General features: G+C 39.1%; 1 protein-coding gene across 5 annotated transcripts in view; it reads left to right on the top strand.

Annotated features, from left to right (window-relative positions):
* The window catches only part of afap1 (actin filament associated protein 1), a 154,823-nt gene that overhangs the window by 31,656 nt on the left and 97,165 nt on the right, over positions 1 to 26,002 (top strand). For 4 of the 5 annotated variants that reach the window (XM_028475012.1, XM_028475015.1, XM_028475011.1 and 1 more), the window contains exon 1: positions 13,246 to 13,457. The exons of the other annotated variant lie outside the window; for it this stretch is intronic. In XM_028475012.1, coding sequence (XP_028330813.1) covers positions 13,421 to 13,457 — 37 coding nt within the window. In that variant the 5' untranslated portion in view covers positions 13,246 to 13,420. Of the gene's footprint in view, positions 1 to 13,245; positions 13,458 to 26,002 lie in introns of those variants that run through there. 5 annotated transcript variants of the gene reach the window in all.

The raw sequence follows: 26,002 nt of genomic DNA, 5'->3' as shown, positions 1-26,002 counted from the left end.
TACTGTGACGTTCGTGTGAAGGAATAGTAAATATACTCTCTTAAATCTAGATCAATAATCAATCCTTCAATTAGATCCATCATTGCCAGTTTTAACAGATATTGCAGTTTACGCGTATGATCCAGATACGTTTTCATTAAGCACAGACAGGCAGCAGTTGTGATTTTAAGTCCATTTAATGACAAAAACAAAAGGCCACAATGTGCAAAACCAGGATGGGTAAAATTTCAAATTAAATGAAATAATTAAACTTAAAAAAATTACATTAAAAGAACAAAGAAAGGTTCAAACATAAACTGACAATAATCCAGCAGAGACATAACAGAGCACAATGCACCAACAAGTGCACCTTAAATAGTTCGGGGAAGGTAATCAGGAGATAAGGAACACCCGAGTGGAGACAGGAGGGAGGCGACTACATACACTCGCTTACCTAAATATACTAACAAGACAGGAGGTGTTGAAACAAACAAGAATCCATTCCCTACATAGCAGAAACAATATAAAATCATAATGAAATACCAATACAAGATTAACTAAAGCAAATAATAGTCCAACTGAAAAAGACCCAATGATCATAAACTAAACAAATCAAAAAGCAAAGGGTTGCTACAGGAAACCTAACAGAATGTGCCATTAAACAGAGTGAACAGTAACAAGAAATCTAAACACAAACGCAACCCACCAACCCCAAGATCAATATAAAGGATAGAACTAGAGATTTCCTGATATCAGATACTGCCCAACACTTATTTTCTTATTTGCAATATTAAACAATTCCGTTATATACATAGACTTCTTCCCCCACCAACTTAATTTTAAGTCACATATATAATTAAACTACAATGTTACTGCAAGCCTAATTTTAATGTGATGCCCTAGGTTCCCAAAGTGGGGTACGGGTACCCCCAAGGGTACAAAAATTGTCATGGGGGTATGTGGATAAAAATGAAAAACACTGACAACATTCGAAACTAACATATAAATAGAGCAGTTAATGCTAATGTTAGGTTAAAGCTAATGCTAGGTGAATGCTAATACTAGTTTAATGCTATTGCTAGGTTGCTCTTAATGCTAGGCAAATGTTATTGTCATGTTAATGTTAAATGCAAGGTTAATGCTATTGCTAGGGTATTGCTATTGCTAGGTTAATGCTAGGCTAATACTTGGCTAATGCTAGGCTAATGCCAGGTTAAAGCTAATACTAGGTCAATATTAATGCTAGGCTAATGTTAATGTTGACACTATGTTAATGCTATTGTCTGGTTATTGCTGATGCTAGATAATGCTAATGCTAGCTAATGCCAATGATAAGCTAATGCAGTGTGACGCGGGCCAATTGCAATGCAAATATTGTAGTTATAATAATAATAATTATTATTATTATTACTATATATTATTCCTTAACAGGATAGGTAAAATTCACTGTTGGGCTACATTACATATGACATTACATTATTATGTTGCAGTGTACAGGAGTAGGGGGTACATGGCTTCAGGTTAAATGTCTGAAGGGGTACGGGACTGTGAAAAGTTTGGGAACCACTGCCCTAATGGATATATTTTACATTAAATATAATTTGTGAAAATGTAAAGAACAGGTTGTTACACAATATTTTTTTTCATTTTTTTGTTTAATTGTGATGTATTATTTCATTCTTTACACTAAGACCCTTGCATTTGTTCTGTACCTTGTTTGTAGGTCTAATGGACAGGAGGGCTTTTACAAAAAGGGTTTTTGAGTCTTCTTCTTCTTCTTCTTCTTCTTCTTCTTCTTCTTCTTCTTCTTCTTCTTCTTCTTCTTCTTCTTCTTCTTCTTCTTCTTCTTCTTCTTCTTCTTCTTCTTCTTCTTCTTCTTCTTCTTCTTCTTCTTCTTCTTCTTCTTAAAACATTCTTCCCTTTCACCATGTTGGAAATTATCCCTTAAATTTTGCCCCTTTGATGGATCCGGTACTAGATTCATGACACCTCAAACTCACCTGGTAATTACAACCAGTTTGCACTGAGGCCTGTCGTTGGCTGTCGGCCCAGCGTGCAGGTAACGCTCTGTGCATTATTCTGACCGTAGATAGTGGATCAGGGATCAAATTTCATAAATTCCCGTAAAATTAAAGACTTAGGAAGGCAGAATCATGATTAATGTAAGATGAGCGTGCTTAGAGGAAAATATGCTGCATAAATTACCTCTGCTTTAGAGGCTTTGCTCGACCCGTCAAAAGCACTAAGTTTAAAATCCAGGACAAATGTCTTTTAAAGGCCCTATTGATTTACTGTTTGAATGGTTATTTATGATTGTCCTCCACTTGTGTTGAGTCTCGTATGGACTGCTGACCTGTCCAGGGTGTACTCTATACCTTTAGTCCAAACCACAGTGTGATGCATACACACATAGGTCTATATGGGGAAGAAGAAAGATAGATTCTGGTGAGGAAGATACCGATGATGAGCTTTCCAGACGCGGACATTAGAGCTTGCTCACTTTTCAGTGATGACGCACAACCGCTGGAGATTTAGCGCAGCTGGATGTCAGCATCTTAGCTCCTCTTTTTTTTGAGAAACGAAGAGCTTATGTGAGTGATGTACGCTGATTTCATTCCCTCTGCTCATGTAAAGTCAACCCTGATTTAGCCTATGTCTGCTTCTGAGCCTTACACAAAACTCATACTAATATAAAACATCTGGACGCCTACATACGTATTTTAAGACACATAACTGCCTCCAAATGAAACAAACATACTTTGAATTTTACGTTACCTCAACCTCACCCAATCAAAAAATTAGGATCAGACATGGCAATGTACCATCTTTGCAAGAATGCAAAGATGGCACCGAAGCAGAAAAGTTTCTTTGAGAATTGTTTTTCATTTATTCTCATTGTGATTTCTTGTGTTGCTTCGTCAGATGAGGAGGATAGTGAATTGCTTGATGCGGGTCAGAGCAGAGTAACCCACACATTCCGCATCCAGACTGCGTTTGTTTTGTCCACCTTGGATATGCTACTCTTAGATTTACATACAAAGTATCCTGTCTGATCTCACTCTCCCTCTGAAACCAGTACGTGAGGCAGACCCTGCACAGTCACAGATGTCCGTACGGACTCAAAGTGGACCTCCGTAAGTCTGTTCCAGCTGAATATGTTTCTGCCTTTAGACTGTTTCTTCTCCACATTGGTTTTCCTTTTTTGGCGGGCTGTGTCGCGTAACCGTGCCTCACGCTGCAATGGGCCTCTAGTAACAGCACAAACTAGCTTGTGGAGCATTGATTGGGGTTAAGATTATTAAAATCAGTGTTTGTTTGTAGAGCTGTGTTCAAGCGACTCAAAAAATAAGCGGTCACATAAACAAAAGTGTAGTAATTACAGTGATGCCCGTGCTATTAAACATTTTTTTCTGTTTTTAATCATATCAAATGAAAAGCATTTACATGGATCATGTAAAATATTGACAATGATAGTTAGAACATGACTAATTAAATCATCTCTCCTAGTTATTAGGGCCCGAGCAACAACAGTACTTATGACCCTATTGTAATGCAACTCGTTTTCATTATTATTATTATTATGTGTGTGCCACGTCCCAACATGCGTGTGGTTGCAAGGGCCCGTTCAACGCTGCTTGCTGCTTTAATTCTTTTTGTTTCTTTTAAATGTTTTACAAATCATTTTGTGCATCTTGGGTAAGGTTGTATAATCGAAGAGTTAGTAAAAAGAAGAAATAAACTGTACAGTTATAGTCACGCCTTTTTATAGCAGCTAGTTTATATATAATCTACTCCTCATTAGTGAGTGAATTAATTTTGTTCCAACCTTTAGTGTTATCAATAATACTAAATCCTCAGGGGGTCATTATGGTTAAAATCCACAATTCTTCTTTTTTCTTCTGAATTGGGGATTTAATGTTTAGGCTAAATTAATAGCTTGCGAGCTCGTAGTGTCAGGCCCATAATCTTCAGTGTGTGTTTAACGGAGATTTTTCACCTTTATGTACTGTAACTGTATCATGTTTTTTTATTGTTTTGTTTTTTTGCAATGTGTGTTTGTTGTCCTATTCCACTGAGCTTCTATCTTGTTGTATTGGAGACAACGTGAAAATGAAGCTGGTGGGGTTTTGGCTGGTTTTTTATTCTCCTGTGTAGCATAACAACACGGAGATCATCCATCATCTCCTGTATTTCCAGCTAGTGTAGGGTGTGCAGGAATGCATACAAATACTCAAACTACTCATCTTTTCATACCTTAAGCTGTTGTTTTGATGACAGTGTCCTTGTGCAAAGGTTGTCATGCACACAATGTAGCACAATGTCTAATTGATTTGATTATCATCTGAATATAATCCCAGAACAATAACCAAACTCTCCCAGGGGTGGAGTGGAGTTCATGCATATCTGGCTAATGTGATGGATTGACCCGTGCAGAGAAACACCCAAGTTATTACAGTCTGACTCGGACATTTAATCACAGTCCAATCATTGATGTCACTGCTGACTTTCAGAGCGCAGAGCCAAACTGACATCAGTCTGAGACTTAGTTCAACTATCTGGAACAGGAAAGACATTAGGAATATAACACAAGGTGTGCGTTACACTGTGGCCCCTTTCATCGCTCATCATTTCAACACATGCTCTGCAGTCATATCACACCCTGATAAGAGTCTCAAAGCTTCAGTAAAATCCTCCCCTGGAGCTTTTCTCTTTAGCTAACTAATCTGAAAGCCATCAGGTCTGCAGTTACTGGTGCTGGAGGGTGAGATGTGAGTAGTGTTGTAGTACTTCAAACTGGTCTTTGTCTCAAGAGCATTTTTATTTTGCCTTATCTGGGTCTTGAACTGGCCAGACTCTGGAATTTCTGTCAAAACCAGCACTGATTTTTAACTTCATTAACACTAGAAGTCCCACAGAGGTGTCAAATGAACTTTTTACCTATAAAACCCAGAGAGGTGTCATTTGACCCAAAGAGAACACAAAAATTATTTATTTTTAATGACAGTGTGGTGTGAGAAATGTGCAAAAGAACAACTGTGATTTGTTTTCAATGGTTTTTATTTAGAAGAATCTCCTTCATCCTCTTATTGAGACTCGTGACATACTTGGCACTGCCACGGTATCTCTCTCCTACATTTGCCACATGTGTATTTGTGGCAATGAACACATCGCACAGTTGCGCGATTGCTCTTGCAGCAATGGTTGATCTGACACTTAGCCCTTTTCCCAGGGCCAGGTGTAGGCGGTTGTTGTTGGCGCAGTTGCTCTTTGAGTGCCTTCTTTTCACTCACATGAGAGTTAGCCAACTCTCTTGCTAGCTGAACCAGGAAGTCCACCCGTCTCTCCTGCACCCCGGTGCATGCTTGATAAAGCAGATGTGCATTGAGTGCCGCCATGTCGATCATGTTGTAGAACACGGCGACTGGCCATCGCCGTGTTCCTGTGCGCACACTGTACTCCCGCACCATCTGGTCCATCACATCCACTCCGCACTTTGTGGTGTTGTATTGGGTGATGGTGTTTGGCTTCCTTTTGATGGTTTCCTCAGTCTCAACCACGCTGTGCATGCTGCTGAGAATGTAGACGGTCTTTTTTCGTTTGGGCGCATACACCGTCAGCGTGGCACCAGTGGTGGAAAACACCTAAAAAAGAAGAAATTGTTGTTATTATAGCGGTTTTAAACACAATGACACACTCAGAGGTGTTGATGGAATAAAAAAGACCAACAACATACCTGAGTGGTGAATTCCTTGCGGTCCATCTTTCTAGTTGACTGAGGAATTTCCCGGCGAATCTTGTTGACTGTCCCGAGGATGGTGGTTTTCCGGCTGAGCAGTCGTCGTGCAAGTGTCAGTGATGTAAAGAAATTGTCCGTGGTGACCGTCCTGCCTTTGTCCATAAATGGTTCCATCAGCTTCATCACCACACTCTCAGAAAGTCTCTCCTCACTGGGACGACTGGGGTCCTTTCCAAGATATGGGAGGACATTGCAGATGTACTTTGTTTTCAAATCACAAGCCACCCAAAACTTTATGCCAAATTTGTCGGGTTTTGTTGCAATGTACTGCAGGAAACAGCAGCGAGTCTTCGATGGGAAAAGCTGTTCATCAATTGTGATGTGTCGACCAGGGTTGTAGCATGTGATGCAGTTGGTAACAAACGATCCCCACACATCCGAAATTGCAGCAAACTTATCTGTCTGCACTCGCTCACTGCGCGTAAACATGTCATCAAATCGTAGGTGACGCATGATGTCTTGGAAACGGTTTCGTGACATAATTCCAGTGATAAGTGGGTTTCCCAGGCATGCTGACCAGCTGTCACGCAGAGATGGAACCTTGGTCACCCCCCTCAAAATAATAACAGAAATAAATGCCATTAGTTCATGGAGGATCATGAACCAGTCCGTCTGCTCCGTTTGCCGTGCATGCTGAATAGTCCATTCTTGAATGGGACGGAGCATGCCAACAGTAATGAAACAGAGGAAGCTCTGAAGGCGACTCCTGATTCTTCTTCTGGCCTTTGCTGTTGGCTCTCCATCTGCAGCGTACGGTTCCATTGGAGTGAAACGGAGAATTGTACCCACATGTTCTTCATGCCACACTGTGCCCTCTTTCGCCGTCTCTGTGGGCTCACTCTCCAACCGAGCTCTCTTTTCCAGATGAGGAGCAGTCGCGTCATCTGCAATGTGAACAAATTCAAATTATTCTTTTCTTCGGTTTTAAATAAAAATAAAGTCAGGAAATGAAAATAGGATGTTTGGGAAATCTAACCTGAAGACAGCTCAGAGTCCGAATCCGAATTTGGCTGAAGGTTTATGTCCTCCCCATCTGAGTCACAAGGGTTTGCATTGTTCAGGATCAATTCCAACGCTTCTTGAGTGGTAAACCTTCTCTGCATTTTGAGTAGAATAAGTGTGGAGTGTCAGCAGGTGGAAGCAGCCAGCTATTTATTCCCCACAGCACAAAAGGCTGCATGACAACATGGTATTCCAGTGGTGTCCAATTCCGGTCCTCGAGGGCCGCTAATCAGCACACCTTATTCAAATGATCATCCAGCTCTGCAGAAGCCTGATAATCATTTGAATCAGGTGTGTTGGAAGAGGTGACTCTGTTTCTTTCAATGTTTGTAGTCTGTGTTTGTTCTCCCCCAGCATCAAGCAGAACGAGTTAATAAACGGGGCATTGTGACTTTAGCTTCCAGGGCACTTCCCCCTAACATTCCAGACTTCCATTGTTAGAGTCAGGCTCTCCCCCCTGCTGATTTCTCAGGTGATTCATTTACAAATGAATAGAGGCAAATTGTAGCCATCAGAGTCGTCAGTTTGGTCCTAGAGTTCATTTGACCCTGCTCTGGGACTTCTGGGGGGATATAGAAATCCCTGGGACTTCTAGTGTTAAAGTAGTAATAATGAAAAGCAACATAAACTGTTCCCCATTAATTAAGGTTGCATTTTGACCTCAGACATTTAGCGTAGCCCTGATAGACTGGCGTCCTGTCCAGGGGGGTTTGCACCTCCTTACACCCTATGTCTTCTGGGATAGGCCCCAGCATCCCCTATGACCCTGTACAGGAGAAGAAGATGAGACCACATATTTAGCATTAGTTCACAGATTGTTCTGCCTACTTGGAAATCTGTTCTTATGTGTCAGACATCATTCCATCTTCTTTCTAGTCAGAAATACCTCTGAACACTTATTTTGGGGCAGGCCTCATTCACCTGACAAATAAACATCATTTCAGATAATAGAAATAATTCTGGACTTATCAGTAGCTTTTAAATCCAAGGATTTATTGTTTGCAAGAATTTAGTTGAACATGTTTGTGAAGATTTAAGATTTTTGCATGTGCAGAGACCTTGTTTTTGTCCGTCAAATGTAAAAGAAAACTAAAATTAAAGAGCGAATGCTCTGTAACTGTTGAACCTTGTTTTTTAAAAAGGATTTTCATGGTCTCAAGGTTCACCGAACGCAACTTCAGCCACTACAGTTGCTTAAATCGCCCATGATGAGTCGCTTGAACATAGTCACGCTTTTGGCTCGCTTCATCTACCGTAAGTGACACAGGGAGAACCTCATTGCCGATTGGATGTCGCTACACAGCGTCAGTCAAAGTCGCTTGAAAAGTAAAACATTTTCAACTTTGAGCGACTTCTCGTGACTCAGATTGTGCGATTGAGTTGCTGGAATTGCGTGAGTCGCTTAGCTTAAAGGGAGGTTGCTGGACATCTTGTCCTTTACATTTTGAATGTAATCTAGTCACCAGAGTCATTCTGGCATTCTGGTCTTGGACAGTGTGGTCTTGTAAACAACACTAGATGTGAGGAAACAGTTTTGACCAGTACATCAAAACTTCACCTTCTCAGAGTTTTAGTCCTGTTGAAAAGTAAACAGGGAATAATTGGTTTTTGAGTTCAGACTCACTTGTCATTTGATCAAAAAGTATGTCTAATGCAATCATCTATGACTAAAGTCTTTCGACATGTGGATGTGCACACACAGTACTGTATGTTGTGTATTCATTTCTATGTTTTCACCCAAAAACCCTACACAATCGCGTCAACTGCACAATGCTACAGGACAACTGTAAGTCCAAAAAGGCGCACGGTGGCTTAGTGGTTAGCGTGTCAGCCTCACAGCAAGAAAGTCTTGGGTTCAAGCCCTAGGGTGGACACTTGGGTTCTTTCTGTGTGGAGTTTGCGTGGTCTCCCTGTGCTGCGTGGGTTTCCTCTGGGTACTCTGGCTTCCTCCTGAAATCCAAAAACATGACTGTAAGGTTGATTGTAGTCTCTAGATTCCCTGTAGGAGAGAATGTGAATGTAATGTAATGTAATTGTGTGTGTATGATGGACTGGTGCCCTGTCTAGGGTGTACCCTAGCCTTGTGCCCAGCATGAGCTGGAGATAGGCACCGGTAGACCCCTGTGACCCTGAAAAACTGGAACAAGTGGGTCTGAAAATGGATGGATGTAAGTCCAAAAACAACCCCTAAACTACCTTTATATCATTCATCCTTCTGCTAAAAAAGCAAAAATTCTTAATCCTTAATTGATCGCAACAAAAGGGTACACAAAGACAGTTCATGAGTCCATCTCAACATGAATGGATTTTCTGCAGAACATGATCATTTAAAGACATTCCGTTATTTGGATACATTCGAAACACCTTTGTTTTATCTGTGGTTCTTTTTCTGAAAGGTGAGCCATGACGTTATTCCTTCACTCCACACAGTTCCCTCCCTCGGTCTCATGTTGCTGGCTGAAAAAGTGCAGCTCTAGAAAAAAGCCTTTGTATAGTTGTCTGACTCCTCCTACTGCCATCCTGATGGCAGATGGGATATTGAACCCTCTTTCGTCCCTGGGGATACGGGGAAAGATTTCGCAGCCTATGGTAATGGCTGTTATTAGGAACAAGAAGCACCCCCCCCCCCCCACACACACACACACACACACACTCTCAAATGTTGATTTCCTGCTTTTATAGTATGGTGCTTAAAATCTACAAACTGAAGTTGCTTAATCTCTGTCATGCACAATTGCTTCCCACCAATAATGAGAATATGACAAGCTGAAGGAGCAAGAGGTATCATATTATACTGTAAGGGTGTAACAATTCATCCATTAGATCAATGAATAGATTTATACTCCAATGATCCAACTACATTGATCTGTGCTTGGCAAGTTGGCCTTCTGGATGACATGAATCAATCTAGAATCGTTTTAAAAGGTAATCAATCGATTGTATCAATACAAGGAAATAACACATTGGATTTAAACAAATCGGAGAAGCCAGCTACCGAGAAATGGATCAATCCACCTTTGTGGTCCAGTGTTTGGAAACACTTTGGCTTCTAAAGGAGTCGCTCACTGTGTCCACTGTAGACCTCCAGGCCCTTCTGGCAGCGTTCACGACAGCAGCAGCAGCAGCACGTGTAGCATTAGCTCGTTAGCATTAGCCTGGCAGAAAGCATCATGATAACCATCAAAAAACATGCCGAAAAGTCAGGTAAACCTTATGTGTATTTTTATTGAAAATGTATTGAGTATTTAAAATGAGAGCAGAAAAGGTTAACATCGGGTTAATTTAAAATGAAGTGTTGGTTGGACTTTATTCAAATAAAATGTGAATACAATTACCGTTGAATGTTGTTTACTTGTTTGTTTATGTCCATAATAAATGCATAAACGATTCCCTTACAAGAAACAGCAGGAATCTATGAAACCTCACTTGTGCTGTACAGTATCCAGGTATTTATTTCACTCACACTGATTGAATTGTTATTTTGGCTAAAAAGTTACTGAATGGATTTCACGTCACTGAATCAGATTGAATCATTCTAATTGAACCAATATCGTCCTTGCATCGAATTGCCAACAGAGAATTTTGATTCTAATTGAATCGTTGCTAAAACAAATTGTTACACCTCTGTTATGCTGCTTTTCATACCATTTCAAATAGGTCCCAGAAGCCAACAAATTTGTATTTGAAGTGTATTGCCACAAACGTATCTGTTGTCCTGAATTTCAGCAATCAAAAAGTTGCTCTCATTAGCTCCCCTCAGAATAAGCTGTTTCTGAGTCTACTTCTGGATATGCAAATGAGCGGTGTCTGGCCACACCCCGGTACCAAGTCTGCGTTCACACATTTTATGTTGAATGTCTCCTGATATTATTTACGCTTGAGTGTTAATGGACACAACGTTTAGTAGCAGTAACTAAGCAGTGTTAGCTTCCGTGCTAACGTTACACTGATATTTTAACAGCTTTCAGCTTATCATGCTAGTTAGGCTTATGCAGTGAAAGAAACACAAAATGATATAAACTTACATTATTTTATATTGTGCATTGTTGGATTGTCAGTGCTTGATTTTTTTTTATCATATTTTAAATTGATTTCTTCTTTTAAGCATTAATATTAATGTCTACATTTGCAAGGTTTTAATTTTAGTGAGGATGCTACACACAAGAATTTTCATTTCAGTGCATCCCTAGTAAAAAGATCTGTGATTGGCTGAAAAGGAGTGTCACGCTCCTGGATTTCTGAAGCTTGAATACAGAGCCAAGAGAGGGAGCAGAGGTCCACTGTCCTGGATTTTTGACCAAATGAAGCCAAAAAAAAACGTACATACTGCAGCTTTAATTTTGGGGGCCACGCAAAATCAGTGGCCTAATTCTACTATATGAAGTTTGCATGTTCTATCCATAGTTCTGAGTTTCCTCTGCGTACTCTGGCTGTTACACAATGCAAAAAACATCAGTACTTGTTTGATTTTAGTCTAAAGTTGCCTGCGGAGGTGAATAATTGCGCGTTTCTATAGGGAGTGTAATTTGGTGACAGTGGGCGTTACAAAGGATAGAAAGGCAGATCGTGTTGCCTGAGAGTGTCAGACTGTGACAGGTGAAAAAGAAATGGTCAGACATAGAAGCGGAGGAGAAAATGTGTACCACTCTCCATAAAAAGAGAGTCTGTGCAACAGGTGGTGGAAAGAGCGCACTGGAGCTCAGCCTCACAGACAAAAAGCTGGAACATCATTGGGGAACATCTCGCGCATGCCACTCACTCCCTGGGGCGTCGGTATAATTTTTTCCTCCTTTGTTTTTGTAAATATATCCTTCGTATGATGTGTTGTGAAATGTGCAATGTTCGATTATTTCACACATATGTGTCATTCATCCTTCTCCTGTTGGGGGCGGAGTTTCAAGTTTCTCATTATTTTGTGCGTACAGCAGGGTAAGAGCTGCCGTGGAGGTGTGCACATTATCTCTCGCCAAGTTTGTTTTATTATAAGTCCCAATTGTTGCTTATTAGTGGCGTACGCTTTCTTTTGTGCATATGCAGCGTTTATAAATGAGGCCCCTGGTCTGAAAATGTGATGTAGGCTCAAAGCAGACGCGGATTCATCAACTCACGCACAAAGAGGAAGCATTTGGCCGTCATTGATTTTTGTTGGTGGTCTTGTGAGGATGGCAGCAAAAAAGTGCAATCTGTGGAGTCTGGCAGTTTTGTGTGTTAGGTTGGTGCTCAGTGGAAACTCTCCGGAAAAGCCCATGGGCCGTGGCAAAACGTATCCATAGACTTCCACTCTATGCATACGCAGCGCCCCTCTATGGCCAGTTTAGGTCACGTAATAGGCGCACCACGTGACTTAAAATGCCGTCAGTTAGCCTATGTTTATTTTTAGCTACCCCGCTAACCCTTTTATTTTAGCCATAACTTTAACCCTATCCCTAACCCTAACCCAGGAATTACCCTAAAATGTTTATTTTTTTGTATATGTATTTTTTAAGAAAGTGTCTGAATAACATTAAACGTAACCATAGCCCCCAGGACTATAGATACATTTCCGGAGCTTTTCTATATAAGCGCAATGTGCCTGTGTTAATACCATGCCGGGAAAGATGAGTGGTTTAGGGAGCTGCACTCACCGCTAATGTGGGTTTTGCCGAGTTCGAATTCCACATTTGCCTTTTATTTTTATTTTTATTTTTTTCATTTTAACATATTTATTTGCTCGTTTTCGGCAAATTCCACCCCTTTAGAAATATATTTCCGACAAAAATAAATATTTTAGTGTTAGAGTTAGGGATAGAGTTACAGTTAGGGTTAGGGCTAAAATAAAAGGATTTGCGGGGTAGCTAAAAAAAATAAATATAAATAAATACAAATTACGGAACTTTAAGTCATGTGGTGCACCTATCACGTGACCTAACCTGGCCACTCAAACTGAGGGGCGCTGCGTATCCATAGAGTAGCAATCTACGGATACCTTTAACGTACCCGTAGCCACGCCCTAATAATAATGATAAATATAAAGGATGAGGGATAAACAAAGGATAGATAGAGAATAAAGGAGAAATATGATAAATAATTGTAAATATATATACAGTGCAGCAGGTAATATTGTCTTCGGGGGTTTGATCCTGGTCTGGCGTTTTACCCACATTGCCTCGTATGAATGGGTATTTAAAAAAGTGCTATATAAATCCAAACTATTATTATCAATATATAAATATTCGTTTGTCTGTGGCCAGTGTTCATTTTGTTGACTAAAAATGTCCGTCATAGTTTGTGCTAAAGAGATAAACGGGGATTAAATAAACGAAAGGGGGGAAAATGGAAGTATTTCAATGAAGAGAGGGTAATGGGTAGAATTTTCCGACGGTAAGTCAACGCAGCTGAAGTGTCCACTTTGTGTGAGAGGAGGGGGGTGGGGGTGGGGGGTCATGAGGGAGGAGAGAAGGAGGGAGAGGGAGTGGAGAAGCTGTAAAGCTGGAGAAAGTCGGTAGAAGTGTCCTGAGTGAGAGAGAGAAGCCCAACGTGGACCGTGTGGATATATATACATATTTTTTTATTTTTATTTTTACTGCTTTTCACCGTCGCTGCGCCGCCCACGCGCCTGCTCCTGTGTGCGTGGTGGCGCGTGTTGGATGAGCTGCGTTGACGATGAGGAGCGAACCCGTCCTGTTCGCTTCCAGCAGGGGTGAGTGTCTGCACCGGCCCGGGACACTAGGAATCACTGCGGCCTTTGAACGCAGCACACATCAAAGAAACAACGTTGCCTCGTCATCAAACGTTTAAGCGTTTTGTTCACGAGCGCGTTCTCAACGGTACTTTCCAAAGCTCCGTTATAGCGGGTTACGACCACAGCTCACGGCGAGGTTTTCTCCTCCTACTCGTGATTTATTTTAACTCTTTATGTCAAACTTGTTGGATCATGGGACCCCTTACAGGGGAGAACATTTTTCAAGAACCACCCCTTCATAAAATTCACATTTGTGGCCATAAATGCCATATGCAGTGTTCCCATATACCCCTTATCCCTTATTTCATATTGTGCAAGTTTGCCTTATTTAATGTTATGTATTGTTTATTCGTGTCCTGTCCAGCTTTAACCTTAGATTTAAGCATTTTTTTTTTAATCTGTTTTTGATGTTTTGGTCATTTTGCATTTGGAACCTCACGTTTTGATGTATTTTAAAGAGTTGTGCCACATTTTTTTTTTCTTTGGAAAATATTTGCATGAAAAAATTTGCCCCATAACTTCATAAATGAAATTGTCAAATGAGATGTGTACCCCTAAGGCACATGTGTCAAACTTATAGCCCGGGGGCCAAATCTGGCCCTTTGCCTTTGGGGCATTCAATTCAGCCCGCACGAGAAAGTAAAACTTACAGAGAAAACATGAATTATTGCTATTTTTTAATGTTAAACTGTTGAAAAAAAAAAACTATACATTCTTACAAAATCCTGTTTGTGAACTACAAATTCGACTGTAATCACTCACCACACATGAATAAAAAAGATGATCACAAAATATTCTTACAAAATCCTTACATTTTCCTCAAATTATGACATAATATTTATAATTTAAGTTTTTATGTTACTTTTGACAAGATTTACAGCAATGTTTGTGAAATTTGTCATGTTTTTTTTTCTCATTAAAATATAATGTCAATGTTAAACCTAAATGGTACAATTAAATATTCAGTAAATGGTAAATCTACATTCTAAATGTTAAATCTAAATGGTAAATGTTTAATCTAAATCTCAATGTTAAAAGTTTAATCTAAATCTAAATGTTAAATCTAAATGCCACAGGTGAAACTAAATATTTGGCTAATATGCTAATTTAGCATTTAACATTTACATTTAGATTTAAAATTTTAGTATTTAGATTTAATGTTGACATTATATTTTTACAAGGAGAAAAAAAATCACAAATTTTACAAGTATTGCTGTAAATCTGGTCAAAAGTAACATACAAAAATTCACACGTTATTAAATGTGGTTTGTTGCTAAATGTTGCAAAAAGTTGCTGTTTATGTTAGCATGCTCAACTTTACAATCACCGCCCCATACAATAATGTTGAAATGACTTGTTTTTTTTCGCATTAAAATCTGTGGCCCACTTCAGATCAAACTGCTCCGTATTCGGCCCCTGAATGAAAGTGAGTTTGACACCCCTGTCCTAGGGGTACCTGTACCCCTGTTTGGGAACCACTGCCAGAAAGGAATGCTTTATTTGGTGAACATTTCAACTTAAATATTCCAGATCTTTGTAGTAGAAATGAACTTAAAGAGTACCTGTACTAGACTTGTATATTGGAAAATGTGTTTAATGTACTTTTTTTGCATGATTTTATACCCATTGAGGCAGGCATCATACTTCACATGGCTTACAGCAGAGATAAGCAACCTTTATCACAGTGGGGGCCACAAAAAAGTGACCATCTGATCCGATGGCCAGACTATCAACATTCATGTCAGCATTTAGAATAATCTGAACGATGATACAGGAAAGAACAAGGGGTTTTTGTCATTGTTTGTTGTCTTTTTGTGTGGTTTTGTAGTTGTTATGTGACATTGTAGTCTTTTTTTGTGTTTCTGGAGTCATTTTGTTGATTTTTCTTTCCTTCTGGGAATTTTTTGTCATTTCTTGTGTTTTTGAGTCACTGTGTTTTTGTTATTTTTTTTCATTTTTGTGTATTTTTCTGTCATTTTCCAAATTTTTGTTGTGGATTTGGAGCCTTTTTCTGTATTTTTCTTTTTGTTATGTGTATTGTTCTGTCATTGTGTGTATTTTACGAGTCATTTTTTTGCATTCTGGAGTTATTTTGTGTACTATGTTGTAGAGGTATCTGGTACTGTAGTTCTCAGAAGGCTTGGTGACAGTGTCTATAATGAATGTAGCACCACTACTTTCCAATTGATCATCTAAGAATGTGGCTTCCATGTGTGTTAGACATGCACACCTTCTGTGAGAGACTCTTCAGGACTTCCAACTGGAATTGATCTTCATGTGATCTGGTCTCGTGATATTGCATTCTTCCATGCTGTTTGTGTGAATAGCTGAGAAGGAACATGTTTTCGACTTGCCAGTGTTTGTCCATCGTCAAAGCACTCTATATCAATATTATTGTGCAGCTTTCTTCTGTACACAACGCCTTTGGTTCTGGTCAGTGCACGCTCTTATTGTGTAGTTCAAAAGGATGGTTGGGGGTATTGCAGACTTGAGTATTGGCCTGATACGCTGTCAATGCGAATCATACATACTTTTATGACTTATTTCGTAGTGTGGAATGTTAGAAAAGACTTGATCAAGTGATGTTACTCAAACTGAGAACAATAGTCAGCAACAGTAGGGATGAGAAAAACTGACCCATTTATTATTAACCAATTGGTTACATAAAATTTAACCTTCAACACAATATCTATGGTATTCTACAATTGAATAAATATAATAAAATATATATCGGAGATTTTAGATGCAGTCCGATAAAATCCGATATTCATTTTCTGGCTGATATCGAACCGATATCCGATATCAATGTCGGATCGGGACACCTCTAGATACGATCATCATATCATATAATGCTTCCACCTCCGAGTATCATCAGCCCATTGGTATTATTTTAGCAGTCCCTTTTGCACTATGAAACCTCAACTAACACCAACATAGGGCCTCCAATTTTCCGTGATCATGGATAACGGACGGATATCGCGGAATAATGGTAACTTCCTGAAACAGAAACAGTAATATGAATGGAATATACTCTCACCTACTTATTTTGTGAGAGGATATCACATATTTTCACCACGTTTCCCTATTAAACCTTTGGTTAAATGTGTAACTATTAAGCGTTTGGAAGATGTAAATAAACAGACTTTTCATTCAGGGTGTGAAAAAAGATTAATTCTTTATATACTGTAAATGACTTGTGACGCGCATTGTTTTTTGGGAGCTATAATTCATATAATGTTTCTAAAACTTAGTTATTGTTTTTGAAGAAGGAAAATGAGGAAATTAAAATCACAATCGCAATATATATTGAATGATCGGCACCCAAGTATTGTGATCAAATCAAATCGGGACAAAATCCTAGATCATCCCAGCCCTAGTTTTAATAAGCAGTGCAAAATCTCGCATCATGAAATTGTGAGACTTTACAAATGTTCTTATTCATCCCCATTAGGCATTTTTAGCAACTAATAAAGGAAAGCCGATAATATGGAAATATTACTAAAATAGTTACTCTGGAATGGAAAAAAAACATGGAAATTGGTATACCTTGAAATTAAATTGGGGAAATTTTTAAAATCGATATTTGAAAGTCCTCACAAGATTTTATATATCATAAGATTTTGTGCTATACTGTATATTAAAAGTTTATTCAACGCAGTTGCTACACATTGAACCACTTGTTTCACGGGGAAAATATGGTGAAAGTGCGTACTTATCTTTTCCATGCTATATAACTAAATCTTTTTCAAGATGTTCATTAGATAATTATTACTATCCATTTGTGTTGTGTATTCCTGCCCGGTTCTCAGTGCTGATTTTTAGGCTTTATACAATCAGGATGTGTGGGCCCAACCACGATCACAGATTAGCTAGTTTAAATAAACCGATTACTGAAAAATGCAGGTAAAATATTATCTAAATGCATTAGTTTAAAAACGATATGCAGGCTATAAACAAAACTAGAAATCTCTTAGACATATTGATGGCTTTGAACATTTCTACGTATATTTGCTGCAGTGAACTGTGCAGCAGCTAAATTAAAATCAGGACTGGGCACTATACCCGGTTCATACCGAATACCGGTAGATATTTTCGTTCCGATAAGAATTTTTTGTATACCGCCGTAGCGGTGTATTTGATTACACAACTTTTGGAACGCTACCCTGCGCCTCATTTCAGACCGGACCCTTTTCAATGTTGCACTTCTAAATAGGAAGGTAAACAGTCACGCTCTGGTGTTAGTTGTGGTGTAAATCATACGTGTAAATGGATCAGAAAGACACAATTGAAAGCTCTGAAGCTGCATGTGTCTGCGTGCGCATGCCTCTGCTACAGGAGAACAACACTCACGGACACGGAGGCACGGTTAGCTTAGCATGTCGGCAGCTCGGCGACATGCACAAAAAAAGAGAGCAAAGGATCCCAATTTGTAATTCTTATAACACGGAAATAATTCCTGGTGGAGCTGCAAACAAAACGCTACCTTTTTCACCATAAGAAACTACCACTAGGAATGCGCGATATTTTATCGCTTATGATTTATCGTCAAAAACATTCTCACCGGTAAGAATTTGTCATCCCTCGATATAAACTATAAATTCCCATGTCTGAAATTAGCGAGGGCCACGGGCCATTTGTCCCTCACTTTAGCCAAGAATGCCCCAAAAAAAAACGCGTTCCACGGGACAAAACTGTCAACAACTTATTATTCTCTGGAGCAGAACGTTGTTTACGAAAGCTCTGCACGGTGTGCAGAGATGAACCTGTAGCATGGATTATGAACTGGAAACTCAACTAAAGCTAACTATGCTAAGCTAACACACCGACACACTGACTGAGGTAAGAGCTAATGCTAACCACTCCATATAAAGAATAATAGACCAAGTAAAAAGAACAGGTCTTACTGTCATAAAGCCACAGAGAGCCATTGATTTGTTTATGGTCAGATTTAACACTTGTATGGAAGAATAAAATCCAAACATGTCACATGTTGTGTGAAATAAATATTAACATAATAACTAATGTCACTATTCATTCATCCCAATTTGTGAAACACAATATTTGTTAATTATATTTCATCAGCAGTAAAAACACTGTTGAAGTTATTTGTGCTTTTTTTTTTAAAATTTTTTTTTAATAATTTTATTTCAAGTGAGGAAATAAATGAATTACATACAATAACACTAATAATAATCCACATACACAAATATATTCCATAAATTATCAGCTCATGAGCTGTTTGAGTCAGCATTTATTGTAGCCTTTTTAAACGTGTCTAGTGTTGATGTATTCACATTTATTTGTGTTTATAAGGAACCTGTTTACTCTAAGTTGTGAATTTTTGTACATTTTTTTAAAATGTATTTATAGTTTTTATTTATCGTGATTTTATCGTTATCGTGATTAATACTAGAAATTATTGGGATTAATTTTTTTGTCAATATCGCCCTTCCCTAACCACCACACCACTGAGTATGTAGCATTTAAAGCTAGAAATCAAGCTAATGCTAAAGCTAAGCTAGCGCGGCGAAGAGCCATTGGGCTGCTGTTGCAAACTTGTATTACTAATGTGGAATTATTCTACAATATTTACTCATCATGACAGTAAATAGACCATCATAAATCAATCTACTGCAGTAATTCCTCTCTAAACCAGTAGAAAATGCTGTGAACACCTGATTATGTATGGAAAAAAAAAAATACCGTGAGACCGTTAGAATTTTGAAAAATACAGTGATATACATTTTTGGTCATACCATGCTGTGATCAGTTTCCTTTATAGCACACAATCTATTCAAGTAGACCTATTTACCACACACACACACACACACACACACACACACACACTGGGATGAGAGCACTTGTTTCGCTGTAGCATTTTCCTGCTGACGCGGTCAGCGTATTATAGTGTATGAATGAATGAATGAATTAATATGACTTAACCTGTCCGTGCTTACGGAGACAGTCTTCATCAGCTGACTGTAGATCAGTCCGTCAGATGTAAATCTATATTTTTCCTAAAGGACGTCAGTCGTAAATGACAGGATTGCATTTACCCATCAATAATCTTTATTTCCTAAATGCAGCTGTCAGATCTGCATCAACCAGGATCTTCTAACAATGGGCAGGATGTTTTCTAAGATAACTAATTGGCCAGAAGGCGGGGCCTTAGTACTCGCTAAGATCCTAACCAGAGCATAACCTGGTGCCGACCAGGCTAAGTTGTTCAGCATGTTACCATTTTGATTTAGCTCCGTAAGACATTAGCTAGCTTCGTAGTCCAGCACACACTGATTAAATCCCTGAAGTTAGCACGATAAGAGCTAATCTCACTTCGTAAAATACCCCCTAAAGGTTTATTTATGCTTACGCATAGTAATGATTAGATCAGGTCATATTGTTGACGCAGAAACATAAATCCCACTCAAGAGTGAACTTTTCATTGTTTTCACTCTGTGCTCCATTTCACCCTCTGCAGAAGACGCTTTAATGCTCAGATATGTTGAGATACATCCACAGCGCAGACACTGCGCACTGGTCGCTGTGTTTGCTATCGTTATCGCATCCTGTATCGGCCGGATTGTTTTGGTGGCCAAATTTTTGGTGCATCACGAGTAAGTAGGGGGGGGAACCTCTGGGTACCTCAAGATACGATACGCGATACAAAGCTCACGATATTTCATGATATGACAATACTGCGATTATTGATATATTGGTCAGAAATAAATCTATGGTAATCTATGACATAAGAAAAAAAACATTAAGTGAAAATTTTTATTTTTTATTTTATATCTCTGAAAGACAATAAATTGAAAAAGTGTCCTATGAACAGTGAGACTATTTTAGTTCTGTAAATAAGTGTCAACATACCAATGTAAATGAATAAGTATCTCCAATAGTGCTTTCTGTAAACAAAACATAGGGTCTTTCTTACCAGTGACACGTTAGTTATAGTGCAATATTCCAGTAAACAATATATTGGTTCCTTTAACAAACAGTGACACAATTTCTGTGCAACATTGCAATGAACAAGCAAAAATGTCCTTTGAGGCAAAGGACCTACCTGCACATTTTAGTGAAAAAGAAGGAAAAGGTTTTGAATATAATAAAATAAATCTTAAATCCAATAAAATCAATATTCACAATCTTCAGAAATTAAAGTGCATTTTGTATAAACAGATTTCAGATTGATGTAACAAAAACTTTTCTTTTGTTGTAAACTTTTCTGCAAAACGGAGTCGCTGGACAGATCCATGCCCACTCCCCATGTTAAATGTGCATGTTTTTCTTAAGAAAGAGCAGCTGGTCAGCATGTTCAGGAGTGAGCACACATCTTTGAGCGCTGATGATGTCTCCCGCAGTTGAAAACACCCTTTCAGCTGCTACACTAGTGCTGGAAATACACAAATACATTTGTGCTAGCTTGGACAGAAGAGGGTAGACATGGGCTTGACTTTTCCACCATAGCAGCCGATCCTCAGTCAGTGGAAGAGACGGAGCATCTTGGTATTGTTTCATTTCTCTCTCCACAAGGGCTCTGTTTGATTCTGACTGATTCTTGAAGGTCTGACTCAGCAGGTCCACGAGTGCAGACTTTCTCTTCTTTGCGTTCTGTGCAACGAGGTCACAGTCCGCCTTGTCTTTTTCACCATTAGTGTGAGGCATCTCCTCAGAATCCTCCAGTAGTTGCTGCCCAAGTGCTTGTGCACCCTCCTTCAATTCTACGGCTTTTGACAGTAGCTTGGCGTAAGTGACTTGCACTTCTTAAGGTGACCCAGTGATGTAAATTGTGGGTCAAGGGCTGATGAGATGCGCAGCAGATCCTTTTCTTCCAAAGATTGATATCTCTTGAGGAGATCCTGGTCAATGGCACCTTTAATGTCTCGAGCCAGAGGTGAATCTTCAGCAGTTGAGCTTGAAGTGGGGCATTGATGGAAATGGTGGGACTCTTTTCCTCACACATGATGTTTGTTGCCACAAACATGGGTTTGAGCGCTTCCACCATTTCTTCTGCATTTGAGATGTCAGATTCTGTCCGTGAGCAGTCGGTTACATTCTTTCTCACCTTAAAAACACAACCGTAAAAAAAAACCATGAGAATACAAACACTTTACTATATTTTTTTCAGCAATTGACTTGGAGTTGCATGAGATGTATGAGTTGAATGTGTGTTGTTGAATAGTATTTGTTAGGATTCAGTTTCATCAATATTTATTCATTTTAACATATGTAATGTAGATTATAATGTTTCTGACAATTATTGTATGTGCATAACTCCACAAATGGATAAATGGTAATATAACAAAAATGTCTTACCTCAGGTGATAGGAGAACAACGCAGATGGCTGGCTGACTATCTCATAGGCACTATTCCAACAAACAGGCATGTTCGTGATGAGCTCGTGTGGGGGGAGGCCAAGGAGTGTCTGGTTCCTGTTGAGTGCTTGAGCGCCTATTGTGCTTCTGTGAAAGTGTTTTAAGTCCTTCTAATCTTAGCAAGAAGCCTGGCTACAGTGTTTACCTTCACAGCGTGTTGTGATGCAAGATTTACCACGTGGGCAAAACAGCGTACATGCTGGTTACCGGTTAGGTTCATAGCTACAGTCATATTTGACGCATTATCTGTAATGACCATATCTGTCAATCTTCCACTTGTCCACTGCTTTCTGAAGTACTTCTGCAATGTGGGCGCCAGTGTGAGTTTCTTGCATCTCACGGGTTTGAAGGACATAAGATTTGATTTCCCAATAGCAAAGACTGCGTGGCCCTTGAGGTCCAACTATCGCAGGTAAGTCTCACTCTTTCTACTGACTCGAGGGCATTCATTACCTCAGTCTTGGTCTCCTCGTACAACGCTGGGATTTTCTTTTCTGTGAAATATTCTTGTCTGGGTATGTTATAGCGGGGCTCAAAAACCTGCATCATAAAGCGAAACACATCATTCTCAACTACGCTGTACGATTGGTGATCTTTGCAGATATACACGGAGATGCCGTGTGTGATGGCCTTTGCCCTTGGAGAGTTAAAGGGGAGTTTTGTTTGAAATAGAGCCTCCATGCTGGTCTGTGCAGGGTTGCTAACAGCCACGACTTTTGGGCTCACTAGCTCCAGATGGTGGCGTAGCAAGTGGCTGTGCATGTTCGTGGTGTTGCCACTATAACTTATTTTACTGTTCTTGCAAACAGTAAAGTCCTTCTCCAGCTTTGTTCCATTCTCATTACTGTAAAACCCGAAATGACGCCACACTTTTCACTTAAATGCTGCTGGTCCTTCGTTCATCTTTTTTTCTCTCATTCAACTCCGTCATTTTCTCTCCCACTGTTTGTCTTCTTCGCTGGGGATTTTCGCCCGCTTGAATGCCGCTACTGTGACGCGTGCCCCTGGTGGACATCCAAGTAATTGCTCTAAGTTATGAAGAATGAAGCCGTTTATTGAGGCCGTATATTAAATAAAAGTATCGATACTTAGCGAGAGCAAATCGATAATCGATCATGCAAGAAAATATTGCGATATGGAGATATTGTCACACTCCTACAAGTAAGGGTGTAAGAAAAAATTGATTCAGGGTTATATCTCAATATTTCCAAATTGATTTTTTAAATCATGTTTTTTAACCAAAAAACCATTTAATTGCGCTAACATGTATAGCACGTACACTCCCAGTCACTAGGTGTCAGTGAACCACATCAGACCTTGATAAACTACCTCACTCCTCAATGCATTTTAGCTTGGAAGTTGATTTCACTTTGTTTTCATAAAACATACTGGGCACTTTTATAGATGTACTTTAAAAAAAAATGAGAAGAATTTTAGGACTTAACAGAATTAGCAAAAGTTTAACTTTTTTGGAAAAATGTAATTTGACAGTTTGAGAAACTTACCACTTGTTTTTGATATTTGTTCTTGAATTACAGTTAGTTACCATTTAGCTGTTCTCGCAAGTTTAAAAAAAATAAAATAAATTGTATTTCATACCATTTTGTACTTGTATTGGTGAAATAATTATTGATATTGCAATGTATATCATATTGTTCAGTAGTGGGATATATCATGTTGTGATATGGAAATCATGAATCGTATCATATTGTCAGATTCATGGCAATCTAATCACTAGTTTTCATAGAGTCGGACACATGATACCTGTCACAGAGTTCTTCTTTTGTTGTTGGCGTCAGCTACGGCCCACAACGCGACGAGTCTTGTTGCACACTTGCGGCATCAGTTCAAAATATAAAATAAAAATACAATAATATGACATGGAAATGTAAGACTTTAATGAAATTTGAAATGTGCTTAGAGTGAGTACTTTCACTGGACATTTTGACAGGAGAGGTTAAAAATTCCAATAGTTTGTCACTCTGATTGGTCACCCGGGGGCCACGTGCAGCCCTCTGTCTAATTTTGAGTGGCTCCAAAAGTTAACTCACAGAATGACTCAAAAAAACCCTGAAAATGACAGAAAACAAAAAAAGACGACTCCAAAAATTCATCAAAATATCAGAAAAATATACAAAAATTACAACATAAACACAAAAAGGGACAAAGAACGCACAGTGAGAGCATGATATACAAAAGGATACCAAAAACACACAAACAACAACATAAAAACACATCAAATGAGAAAAAAATACACAAAATGACAACAAAAACATACAATGACGATGTTGTTCTAAATGGTGACTCAAGATTGTGGATTCAACTTTAGATTCTAAATGCTGATTTGAAGTCTCATAATGTGACTCTCAGATCAGACAAGCAAACATTATTGTGGCCCACACTTTGATAAAAGTTGCCCATCCCTGGATGATATTAATTAATTATAACCAGGCCTGACCCTGCTCACCTTCCAAAATCAGATGAGATAAGCCTTTTTTTCTTGTTTACTAGCAGTGTGGTTTCTTATTGCCACAGCAAGGGAAGGCATCCAGGTGTGTGAAAAACACATGCTTCACTGAAACAAAAATATGAGCTAACATGATGATCTCCAGCAAATATCTGTGCTCACATTGTTACAAATGTTGTGCTGCTTTACTTTCCTTTTTTTTTTTTTGCAAATGGTAGTTTTCTTTACAACATTGGGTGTACAGACACTATATGCAGAGCAATCAGAAAGATCGATCTGCATTCAAATGCCTACTGCCATCTTTTGTAAAGTTGCCTGGATACAAACCTGTAGCGAATGTAAAGTAGGGCCCTATAAAATCTGTTTTATTTTTTCAAATTCTGTGTTTTCCACTTTCATTTTTTTTTAAATTCATCTTTTACATCTTTTTTTTCAGAAAATATTACTTTTTAACTTCTGTAAAAAAAACAAACAAAATAAATACTAATCAAAAAAATTATGACATCATTCCAGACCGTAATGATTAGACAAAAACAAATGGACACAAGGATGTATCAGTTATTTCACCACTAGGGTCCAGACATTTTACAGTATTAGAAGCTATCAATTTATCATGAACCTATGATGTTTAAGACTCTACAATCTCTGGCATCTGTGGTCTCAACCACAACAACAGACAACTTTATCCACGGATCTTCTGTAGCACTGATAAGATGTTCACGAGAAGCAGGCGGAGCTTCACAGACACTTAAAAGTTAAGCGGGCACTCGTGGGCGCGGTATTTAGGGGAGTGATGACTTACATAGTTTTTTTGCCAGTTTAGACAGCGTTTCTGGTTGTTTAGACAGTGGTTGAAGCGGGAGGTAGCAAGTATAGTTGCTGAAGTTGCGTTGAGTGTGAACACCATTATAACAGGCTCATATTCCCCAAAATCCTGCTTATTCCACCCATTGGGATGAAATAAATTGCTCTCTTCCGGCTCATTGCCATGGTAGCTCGTGTTATCTTTGCTTCATTGATGATGGCTTTTTAGCCATCGTGCACGAGAGTAATTTAGGGTTTACATACTCAAAGTTGATTGACCCACTTCATACCAGCTGTAATAGAACCGGATATTGAGAATTTCCCATCGCGAGGTATATTGACTCAGAGTTTATGGATAGACTCAGAGTTTGTTGAACCTCCTTTTTGGAATACCTTTCAGATGTAAGTTTGCTCTTATTTGGTAAAGCCAGGTTGAAGTCAACACTTCTCATTGGTGCTGCTTTTACTTCCTTCGGGGCATTAGACTGTCCAGTTTTGGGGTAGCTTCAGAGTTCAACTGTGGGTTCCTCTAACATGATCCTGGAATGATAACATGCTTGCTCTGTATCTGTAATTCCTGCTGCCTGTGGCTGTGAACGTTCCAACAATAACAGCACCCATGCCAGCAGCTGCAGTGTATCGGATGACCTGGTGGTGCAGCTCCACCCGGCATTTGCTCTGTTTCATACAGACATCATTGTGTGAAGGGGCTGTAATCACATCCCAGCAGCAGACAGGCATGTGGTGCAGGAGATGATGTTTGGGTTAGGGATTTGGTTTGACCAGCGTGGGTTTGGGACAGCAGTATGCAGGTATGTATCGCTTGTTTAGCCACATTCCCTCCCAGTCATAAAGT

This window comes from Gouania willdenowi, chromosome 18 (assembly GCF_900634775.1).
Source record: "Gouania willdenowi chromosome 18, fGouWil2.1, whole genome shotgun sequence".
Classification (NCBI taxonomy): Eukaryota; Metazoa; Chordata; class Actinopteri; order Blenniiformes; family Gobiesocidae; genus Gouania; species Gouania willdenowi.
The sequence above is the reverse complement of the archived record's forward strand: the minus strand, read 5'-3'. Positions and strand labels throughout refer to the sequence as shown.